Genomic DNA, 12,208 nt, shown 5'->3' with positions numbered 1-12,208 from the left:
CCGAACAACGTTCCTCCTTGTGTTTATTATATGAAAAATCAGAATTGATGTTAGATACTCTCATAACGCCAAGTACTCACACATTAGAGAAGGAACAATAAGATCTAAAGAAGGGAATTTTCCTACGCATCATCCTTTCTCTAACTCATGATAGTAGTGCACTTCACTACCATAACTTATAACCTACTCAATGTGGGTGATGTGAACATTATTATCCTTGGAATTTAACCTAATACTCTAATACCATATTTGTCACGTCTGGAGACTAGAACTTAGCTGAAACTGGTGTCTTTGACCTCACGGAGGGTGTAGAGAAGCCTACATACGTCATCATTACATTGTATAGGTCCATTTTAGCGGAATCTTTACAACTTTTGTTTGGTTTAAAGTATACATAGACTTCACTATAAGAAACAATATACGCGTCTAAGATTTGCATTATATCACATCATTTCATAACAACCATCTAAAAAACAGATATTCAAATGAAGGAATTAGTTCATAACTGCATTTATATAAAGTTGCCAAAATGTCACCAATACGACTTCTAAAAAATAGTAAGAAAGAAATTCTAGTGGAACATCCTCCACTAGCTTATGCCTACGTCTAAGCTAGAATATAAGAGATAAACATCCTCAAAATCATGAGGGCCTACCAAGTCCGGATGAATGCTCCACGTCCGGATAGCATCAACGTAGTCTCAAAAGCTCTAGCGTCCACCTGGACCTGCACCTAAAAGTAGAGGGTTGCATGTAATTAATACACACTTGTACTAAGTACGGGTGTATGCAAGTACACACCAAGGATATGCATGATTAGGAAGATCGCTCTCCTAATAATTTGAGTAATGGAAAGTTAAATCATTGGGACTTGAAAAATCATATTAAGAAATTCATGTTTTGAGAGTAACATGAATCATCATAATTTTCATATTGCACACAGCACATACGACATTTCATTAGCACATACATATATCACATATCTTTTGTTCATATGGCGTGAAACCATGGAATCACGAACTTAACATTAGGACTTCGTGAATGAGGGCTCAACTAGGGATCCTTCTTAAGCAAACACAGAGTCTGCTTCATTCATTCATACGTACTTCATTTCCATCCATTTATATACCTAGGATATTGTTTAGGACTGTCATCGGGTTCACTGTGCAATGACCAAGATTGACCTAGTGTTATTACTTAAGTCTAGTTCACCTCTTGATTATCCTATCCAAACACCCTTGGTATCATTCATTTCATTGTGTGCATTTCATGAGGCTGACCTTATTCTTTCTTAGGGAACATTAACTTTAAGTGACATAGATGATGTGAGCTTTATGAAATCCAGTGTATACACCACACCGAAAAAAGGTGAAATCGCTGGAAAAAGTGAAACCAAAACATGCTAGCGTATATTAGGAAATGAATCCTACTAGAACCCTATATTGAAAGCATAGGTTGAAAGGCTTGGAGATATAAGGAGACCCATACTCGCTGAAACGGACAGTCTCATCTCATGAGATTTACACGAACCTATGCAATCCTAAAAAAAGGAATCACGATTCTTAGCGAGCCTATGGTGCTTTGTATAAAGTTCCATTACATTCATCTCACACCTCATATAAGTTGGCTTCTATCATGACGGCATCATTGCTCATTAGATGACTTCTAATTTCATCATTAGTATTAAGTGTGCATTAATCCAAATACATTCATTAGAGTATTTCTAGAGATGGTCTCTTTATTAGTTTTATACTCTCATAGGTGAGAACGTTTTTTTGGAAACACTTATTAGTCTCATTCGAGATTGATAAAATATTTCATATTAGCCTCTTATCATGTTGTCACCACATTCATTAACTTTCTCATGTTATCTCTTCATAATTACTCACTCCATTATGTGAATGTTCATTTCGTACACAAAAAACTCAAACAACATACCTAAAATTCACTTATAACACACTAATACGTCTAAGGCTAACTTTCAAATGTCCCCAAACGTTCTTGGAAGTTTTACCTCCAACTCTCTCAAACCCTATATGATGCCTCTAAACACTATATTTGACAATTTTAGTACCCTGTAAGCTCATGGCACCACACTTTAAGGTCTATTTGGACGTAATTCATTTTTTGGACCCTACAATATCCCCCACTTGCGAAACATTCCTTCTTTATTGACACCTTCTTAAACACTTCATTAAAGGAACAACTCTAGAATAAAAGCCCATCGTATGTGCATTATACCTAAATTACATACCCAAATGGAGGAAACAATTCAATTCAAAGGTAAACATAACCATATAAAGAACTCACATAAAGGCTCCTTATCCCCCACTTGGGAATAATCTATGCATGTCTTTCTGACATCAATTCATTATAATGAAATAGTAAAATCACAAGGCATATAATAATAAAAAGAAATTCCTAGAATTTTCATAAATCAATAAAAAACATATTCCGGAGAGGTACATAACAAGATCATCTTCATTGCCCTCAAAATGGATATCATAGAACCTATTCTTCATTAGAGGGCCATCTTCCCCGTGATTAGTAGCAACTTGATTGCCTTATCTCACATGAGCTTTTGCTTTTGGGCAATATTTCATCATATGACCACTTTCACTACACCCATATCAACCATCTATACTTTCCAAACACCTATTATCAAGTTTCTTACCAAACCTTGGAAAACTAGGTCGGGAGTACTCATTACTCTTCTCATACCTATGAGTACTAGAGTAGCCTTGTCTTAATGACTTTGTCTATTCCTAGAATGACCATTTAAATCAGACCCTTTATCCTACATTCTAATTCTCTTTATCTTCTTCCTATTATTGGATTCCTCAATTGATTGGGAAAATACCATTAGTCGAGAGATATCCATGTCATCTACAAAAATTTGCATATAAAATTGTTCTTTTAATAGTTCGGACACCCTCGTCATGATCCTATTCATCAAGTCTCTAGGGTTTTCTACTAAGATTGACGCATATAAAGACTATTGAGCAAACTTCCGAGCATACAACTTCGCACTAAGGTTTCCCTGTTTGAGGTTTACGAATTCCCCTAACTTAGCCTCCCTTAATTCCCTAGGAAAGAAACTATCAAGGAAAGCCGACTTAAAAGTCTCCCACTCTAAAGGTCCTACTCTAAAAAGTTCTATTATCTTTCCAGTGCTGATACCAAAGTCGGGAAACATCTTTGAATTGATAGACATCCAAATCTACCTTTTCGCTTAAAGATTCTCCCATGATTGCAAGCACCTTATACACCTTATCAATAAACCCATTCGTATCTTCATTGACTTTGAATCCATAGAACTCCGGTGGATTCATCCTCAAGAAGTCCCTTACTTTAAGAGCACCCATTCCTTCAATCGTATTGCTTGGAGCCACTTCTACTCTATTTGCTTGTACCATTAAGACTATCCAACAAAGTCATATAACGCCTAAAGTCCTCAAACATGGCATTCCCTATTGGAGGGTCATTAGGAACTTAAGGAGGAACTTGCTCTTGCACATCGGGGAGAATATCTTGATCCTCTCTCCCATCTCCTTCCCTTCTATCACTAGACATTAGTTTTATCCATAATCTTAAAAATTGTAGGAAAATATTAGAAGAAGGTCTTACTCAAGACAAACTCTATGGAGCAAATTGAAGATTGAAGAAGTGAAACATTCCTAAGCATCCACAGCCACCTACTCATACATGTGTCGCGACTCACACCGGTGAATAAGAATCTATTAGACATGGATTTTTGGATGTACGAAGACAATTTTATAACCTTATGCTCTTATAACAAGTTTGTGACGACCCATATGTACACCTTAGATAATTAGGCCATTCTAGGGTCAGAACATAGAGTACTTGACCTCTCAGAGGTCTTGTACAATCCCTTAGAAATTACATATATATGAAATTAACGATGAACTAAAATTTTTTCTTCAAAAACATAGCGTGGAAGTGATTTAATAAAACGTCTAACCTATGCCTCAAAAACAATCTACAACATCATTTATACATTATTCTTGGATCACGACCCATAAAGGTCTAACATAATGAAAACAAAAGGACAACATTGTGGTGGTGTCCTAGGATTCTATAAGGACTCACCAATCTTCTCTTATTGGAAAGTTTGGAACTCTAACCTTCAAAGCAAAGAAATCTTCTTGGAACCTTAAAAGGACATCATCTATGACGTCATGAATACAATAGACTTGGGTCATAGCCCATAAAAGTCTAACATAATCAAAACATAAAGACAACATAGTGGTGGTGTTTCTGGAATCCTTGCAACTCTACCCTTCAAAGCAACTCAATCTTCTCAAGACTCTAAAAGGACAACATGTAGGCACTAACCAAGATAAACATACATATGTAGGGGTCATGTCATAGGTAGCTTCAAGCATACTTGAGCAATGTAAATATGGCATCCCATACTACTATCCATACTAGGTACTACTCTAGACTATACTACTCCAAGTTAACTTATCTTTTAACAATGTCTATTAAGAACAACATACTACCATAATACACCTACTACCACAAAAAACATCTCAACATACTAAACAAGCTATTATGGAAGGAAAGAAACAACCATGCAACAAATTATGTAAATGTAAGATAATCATAGCGGAGCATGAATAATCAACACTCGGCTAAAATGAGAAACTAATCTCAAGTTGTGCCATGAAATACACCTTAAATGTAAATCAAGCGAACATTAGGAGAGTATAGTGTAGGTCTTTCTCCTAAAGGAACCATTAAACTGTTTTGGCCAACCCAAGTGAAGATACCATAAAGTTTATCACCTCAAAATACCATTAGTATTTCAACTCAAGCCTCCTTAAGATTTACTCTCTAAAGCTACACTTGAGATCTTGCCATCTTAAGCTATCAAGAGATCCACCATCTCAACCTATTATGAGAATTCACATATAAAGCTATCATTCCTTAATATTATTTCACCAAGTCTACTACACATGAAGTGACCACACAACCCATCTTCAAGCTAATCTTAGTGTACCATGTATATATTGTTTATATGTTCTTAGGTCAACCTAAGGTTCATCTAGGTTAGAATATGCTTCTCCTAATCATGTTCATGTCTAGGTGTAGAAGAAAACATCATAATAATATATTCATAATGAATTTACCCTCAAAGAACTAGCATTAATGTTATAACATCCAATACTCAATTACCACCTTCAATTCATTATGATCTATGTTCAATTTCATGCTTATTTCATTCAATTTTTTCATTAGAAGGTAGTTTATGTGTACATGATCACATACGTTCAATTCAATATTTACAGGTCAATATCAACCAATATCAATTAAGCCTAGTTCAATTCATATCAATGTGATTCAATCCTGATCAAATATTATAATATAAAGTTGAATTATGAAGATCAAGATTAAACCTTCATCTGACCTCTGATGGCCTAAACTCACTATGATCACCTTCACGTTCAATTACTATAATTCACCATAGGAACATCATAAGAAATCATATAATCCTCTTATGAACATCATTGAATGCTACCCAATATATTTAGACCACAATAAGTCCTTACCCACAATCCAATCACAACCTTCTCTAGATTGTGTTTCTTTGAATTCACCATTGAGGAATAACTTGTGGACTCCTTGAATGGAAGAATCCATTGATTAATAAAATTCACTTCCCATATAATAGACTCTTAAAAATAATGCCTAAATCTACCTAAAATAGCTTCCCACATAATTATTTGGACGTGTAGTGAATTTTCCAATAAACCTCTTAATTAAACAGTGAGCTGCGAGAAATTGCAGGCCTCCATTGACGCTGCCTCCTCCGAGGTGTTGACAAGACGACAGACCATGCAGGAAAACCATTGTATTGGTTAGAGACTTCTAAAATTGTACATAAATCAATAAAATATGTGTCAATCTACACTCATCTATCAATTGGACGTCAACCAACTCACAAGGCATCGATTGCCTCATCAAGTTAAACTGCCCAGGCAGTGTCTAGGCAATGATTGGGTTCCTGTAATACTCCAAAAATTTCATGACTTAGACTAGAGATTAATATATTTAATAATGTCTTAAATGATATTTACAGACCTATATTAGTGTAATAACTTCATTTAGAAAAGGTTAGACCCCAAATGACAAAGAAAGACCTTGACGTCCAAAAACTAGCTAATTTCAACTAGTTGACGTCCCTATGTTTGGTGAAGGTTTCGAAGTGTCAAATGATGTCCAAAACATGTAAAAATACCTTGGATAGGTATTATGAAGTACAAAAGGTCCAAACGTCCTGTAACGACACCCTAAGGACCACCCGAAGGGTCCTTGGGGATGACCCCAACTTTGGTAGGTAGGCTTCCAAAGCAGCCTGCGTGAACAAGATTGGGGCATGAGGTGTATGAGGCACATCCTACGCACAGAATACAGTCTCAAGAACTGAGTGGCATCGTCGTGACGCCTGGCTGACGCGCACCTCACTGCCTCAACCCAAAAATTTAGGAAAAAATGGGAATTCGCCTCGCTATGCCTAGCCACTACCTAGATTCGTTAAAGTCATTTTTTTTGTAATTTACCTTCATAAAAAATCCATATAAGTGAAGGGTCATTTGATTATTTTATAGGAAAAGTCTATATAAAAAGTAAGTCAGTTTTAGACCACTTTTTACTCGTCCAAATCATATTAAAACAAAATTACCCATCTTTCTTTAGAAATGTTGTCTTTTCAAAACATCATTGAAGAAGAAGAAAAGCTTAAGGAAGAAGACAAAGCCTTTGAGGTTTCCAAAAATGTTTTAGTGGATTATTCGGCTATAAGGTATGGGGTTTTAACACTTGGTATTCCTTTACCAAAGAGGTCCTTTGAAAGATGGCTATCAAGAATTCATACTTCTAGGGTTTTTATTACAAAAAATGGGTTTTCTTCCTAACACTTCATTTATGAGTTTAAAAGAAAAATATTGATATTATGTGGTTTGTTTCATAGGAACTATTGAGTATTTGATTAATAATGTTTGAATATCCTATGATAAATGATCTCTCCCTAAATAATAGTCTTGATTGGGTTGTATCTACTACTTGATTACATGTAAACGTTTGGATTGGAACTAAAACTTGAATGAACTCGTTGATGATTCATTCCCTTATCCTACCTAGTGAATTGATCTTTTAAGTTAATCAAAGAGTTGCAATGTACAATTCTATTGAGTATTTAACTAATTTGTTGTTATGATTATTGAAAAATTGAACGAAAGTTCTTGAATAATGTACTTGGAAGAAAGAGGTAAGTCTTCTAATGTAGTGATTATTCTATGATGTTTAAGTTACCCTACAAATGATGATAATATGTTAATGAAGTATGCATGTTGTTTCTATGAATATATGTTGGGAACGAACATGCTAAACGTGAGATCATGTTAAGAATAAGAAAGTGCAAGTTAATGATATCTTCTGGTATGCCTTACATAAGATGAATATGTTATGTCAATCTCACATATGAGGGTTATGATGAAACGAAATTCTCATCTAATACTAAAGATCTCATGATCATGTTTATACAAGGATTTAAGCTCCTATGAACTATGATAAGTTCATGATAAAAGACAACTTAAAGTTATTAAAGAATGTGACTTAAGTTAAGCATCTATGGGCTAGATATGAGAGTTGTCCCTTCCCTAGTTTGAAGGTAGGTGACAATAACTCTCAAGAGATAGAGGCTTCCATGTAATGTGGAAATATGTGTCTCTAATATATCTCCTAAATCTTGAACTATGTTGCCACCATAGGATACTAGCTAGTGGATCCACCTATAAATATATGTCATGTATGGTTTTGCTTTGGCCGGTAGACCACCTTTTTTTTACTGTGATTTTTTATGACATCGGATTCCTGTTTAAACTCACATGGTCTATGCCAGTTTAGGTTTATGTTCCCTTATTTAAAATGAAATAGAAGTAAATGGACGTTGAAAAGGGTGACTTGAGGAGTTTACTTAGTATAGGTGGGGGTATATGACTACTTAGACATTGCATAAGTTCACTCACAGAAAATTCATAGAATATTGTTCTTATGTAATATGATAACATGAAAGGTATAATGCTTATGATACATGTTGTTACTCTTATATGAAGTTTGTTACATTCATGAACATGTTATTGGTCTATATTTTCCTATGAGGTGATGAGTACTTATTTTACTAGTTATTTGAACCAAAGCTTTACTTATGAAGTCCTCTGTTATCTACTTTGTTGTGTGGGGTTATGAGGCTACACTTGATTTTTGCATTTGTAGGTTGGGGATGGTATCATTGGTAGGTTTTTTGTATTATATGTTTATGTGATCTTTTGAATATGAATTGTTAACATGACTGTATGATAATATTCCTTTAATTATGGTCATGCTTTATTGTTATGAAATCGTTAACTTGTACATGTTTTATGGTATGTGCATTGTAGAAACTAATATTACTTAGTATGTTTTCCAAAGAAATGATAAAAAGACATTTTTTCATGGATGTCCTTGAATGTTATGTGCATATACCCATACTTAGTACATGTGAGGTGCTAACCCCCCTTTAATTTATAATACTACAAATGTAGGGTCCAGCGGTTCAAGATTATAAAGGTCGATTAAAGAAGCTTGGAAATCTTTCTCCAAGTGTGGGTAGGTCCTCATGTTCGAGGATGTTATCTTTTATTACTGTAGTCAATAAGAGTTTAGTAGTTTTAAGAATATTCTATTTCTATTTATGTTCTTTGGATTCTTTTGTATGAAGGACTATATGGCATATTGACTATTTATTGTCTAAATCCAGATTCGTACTCTTTATATGGTTTTATAAATGTGAGAAAAGTTCTTAGAATATCGTATGCTAATATGATCATTAAATATGATGTCTAAGTATACTTTATATAGTAGTAAAGTTATTAATTTTCCGCAATTTTAATCGATGACATGTTATGAAGAATGCTAAGGCTTATCTATGTCTTTTGAGTGGACGACGGCGCCGGTCGCATGTGTGGTGTACTCTCCGATTGTGAAAAACTTAGTATCATAGAATCATGTTAAATATCCTTAGGATCATTTCTCACTCAACCACGTTACCTAGTATATGGTTCATGGTTTTGAAGAGCACCGTAATTATTGATGAGAGGCTGTGTGATGACTATGAAACTTCTCTTTTCTTGATAATCATATGTCGTGATTTTAGAGTTTTAACACTAAGTGTCTTTTAGCATCTAATCCCTTTCTTGTGGTTTTAGGTGATGAACACAAAAAGGACATACTTGAAGATAGTAGGAGATGAGATTGTGAATGCGGGAGCTACTCCTCAAGGCAATCAAAATGCTCCTCAAGTGTAGGCTGCGACAAATGAACAAGTTCCCGTCAATCCTCCAGAAATGACAGATGGTGAGGAGAGGGAAACCCTTCTTCAAATAGCAAAAGCCATCACCATCAAAGCTCAGGACATTACGGAACAAGTGAACAGGGGGTTTGTTCCTCGACAGAAACAACATGCTAGCTCTATGGCTAGCCGTTTGAGGGATTTTATGAGGATGAATCCTCCTATGTTTTTTGGATCTACGGTTGATGAAGACCCCCAAGTATTCATTGATGAGGTGTACAATATTTTTTTTACTATAGGGGTTAGTATTATTGATACTTGATGCCTATAAACTCAAGTACATGGCTCAACCATGGTAAAATCAGTGGAAGGATAGTAGGGCTTTAGGAGGTGGTCCCGTGACTTGGGAGCCTTTATTGACAGATTCTTCCCAAGGAAGAAAAGGGAGTCTAAGGTATAGGAGTTTATCAACCTTCTTCAAGGAGATATGAGTGTCAATGAATACTCCTTCAAATTCATTAAGTTGTCTAAATATGCTTCCTCATTGGATTCGAATAGTAGGTATGAGATGAGCCATTTTGTAACGGGCGTGTCCGAATATCTTGGAGAAGAATGTCATGCAGCCATGATTCATGGAAATATGGATCTTTCTAGGTTGATGGTTCATGCTCAACAAGTTGAGTATAGTTGTCTACGGAAGAAGAATAGGGAAGCTAAGAAGGCAAGTGTATTAAATGTAGTTCCTCTAAGATAGGATTGATCTTCAGGACAAGCCTAGGTTCAAGAAGAGGTTTTCAAATAAGGTTCATTATAATTTCTCCAAGAATTGAAATGATAGAGGTTCTAATACTAAACCTCAAAAGGGGAGAAATGTTGATCCGCCAAAAGAGAGACCAACATGTGGGAAGTGTGGTAAGAAATACGTGGGTGAATGTCTTGTTGGGACAAACAGTTGCTTTGGTTCTGGAAAGGTTGGCGATATGGGGAATGATTTTCCTAATGTTAGAAGTCTAGTTAAGAGAAATGGACAAGCTTAGCAAAGCGGTCTAAGTTCTAAAGCTCAAAAAAAGAACCGTTTGTATTAACTCAAGTCTTGGGGTGAACAAGAGAACTCTCCTTCTATTGTGACAGGTATGTCAATAATTTTCTCTATTAAAGTTTATGCATTTCTTGATCCAGGTGCTACTAATTATTTTGTTATACCTTTGGTATCAAGTAAATTTTATGTACTTCCCAATTTTTTGATTGAGCCCTTTTGCAATTTGTACCCCAATGGGTGACTATGTGGTTGCAAAAAGACTGTATAGGAAATGTTATGTAATGCTTCCGAATACAGTTACTCTTGTTGATTTGGTAGAACTGAAATGTTTGATTTTGATGTAATCTTGTTTGAATTTGCTTCATGCATGTTTTACTCATATAGATTGTAGAACAAAGGTATTAACGTTTCAGTTCCCAAATGAACCTATTCTAGAGTGGAAGGGGGGAAATTTTATGCCAATGGGTCAAATCATTTCTTGGTTGAAGGCTTATAAGATGAAAGACACGTGTTGTCTATACCATTTTTTGAGGGTTAAGGTCCTAAATGTGAACTCCTTATATTGAGTCAGTCCCAGTAGTGAGGGAATTCCCAAAGGTTTTTTACTGACCTACCGGAAGTTCCTCCCAAATGGGAAATTGACTTTGGCATTGATTAATTACAAAATAGGAATCCTATTTCAATTCCTCCATATAGGATGGATCCGGCTGAAATGAAAGAGTATAAGCTCCAACTTAAAGATTTACTGTACAAGGGTTTCATTAAGCATAGTATTTCTTCATGGGTGCTCTGATCTTGTTTGTTAAGAAGAAGGATGGATCCCTTTGAATGTGCATTTATTATCTCCTACTAAATAAGGTCCTCGGAAAGAACAAGTATCCTCTCCCTTATTTTAATAATGTATTCGATTAACTGTTAGGTGCTAGCTACTTTTCCAAGATTGAATCAAGGTCGGGATATCACCAACTTATGGTAAGAGGTGAAGATGTTCCCGAAATAGCTTTCTCAACTAGATAGGTCACTGTGAATTTCTAGTTATGTCTTTTGGGTTAACAAATGCCCTGGCAGCGTTTATGTACCTAATGGATAATGTTTTCCGAGATTAACTCGACTTATTTGTGATTTTGTTCATTGAATATCTTTTGATATACTCCAAGAATAAAAATTTGCTTTAGAGTTTACTTGAGGTTAGCATTGCAAGTTCTCAAAGAACACCAACTCTATGCCTAATGTAGTATGTGTGAATTTTTGTTGAGGTTAGTTGCTTTTCATGGCCATATTATCTCAGGTTATATTGTAGAGGTTTATTCAAAGAAGATGGATGGGGTTAGAATTGGCCTAGACCTTTGACTCCCACACATATAAGATGTTTTTTGGGTTTAACTTGTATTATAGAAGGTTTGTTGATGGATTTTTGTCCATTTCTGCTCCTTTACTATCTTTGACACAAAAGAAGGTGAAGTTTTAGTGGTCGAAAGCTTGTGAAAAAGGTTTACAAGAATTGTAAGATAAGCATACCCCCGCTCTAGTGTTGACCTTACCGAAGAGCAATGATGGCTTTGTAGTGTATTCTGATGCTTCCTGAGTGGTCTTGGGATGTGTCGTCATTCATCATGGTGAGGTGATAGTTTATGCTTCTACGGTGTGCATATTGATCTATTTAATGACCATAAAACTCTTCAATATGAGTATACATTAAAAGATTTAAATATATGATGAAGAAGATAGTTAGAATTTTTAAAGGATTACAACATGAGTGTCCTTTACCACCCTAGTGAGGCCAGTGTGGTTGCGATTGCTTTTAGTCGTATGACTATG

General features: G+C 35.3%; 1 protein-coding gene across 1 annotated transcript; it reads left to right on the top strand.

Annotated features, from left to right (window-relative positions):
• The first annotated feature begins 9,406 nt into the window (after nucleotides 1–9,406).
• On the top strand, nucleotides 9,407–10,388 carry LOC138342015 (uncharacterized). Its single transcript, XM_069294196.1, has 4 exons — nucleotides 9,407–9,610; nucleotides 9,717–9,805; nucleotides 9,913–10,072; nucleotides 10,215–10,388. Exons 1-4 carry the CDS (start codon nucleotides 9,407–9,409, stop codon nucleotides 10,386–10,388), a joined length of 627 nt encoding a protein of 208 aa, XP_069150297.1.
• Nucleotides 10,389–12,208: the final 1,820 nt, after the last annotated feature.

The sequence above is a fragment of the Solanum lycopersicum genome, chromosome 2 (genome assembly GCF_036512215.1).
Source record: "Solanum lycopersicum chromosome 2, SLM_r2.1".
Classification (NCBI taxonomy): domain Eukaryota; kingdom Viridiplantae; phylum Streptophyta; class Magnoliopsida; order Solanales; family Solanaceae; genus Solanum; species Solanum lycopersicum.
This window is presented reverse-complemented; position numbering and strand designations above follow the sequence as displayed.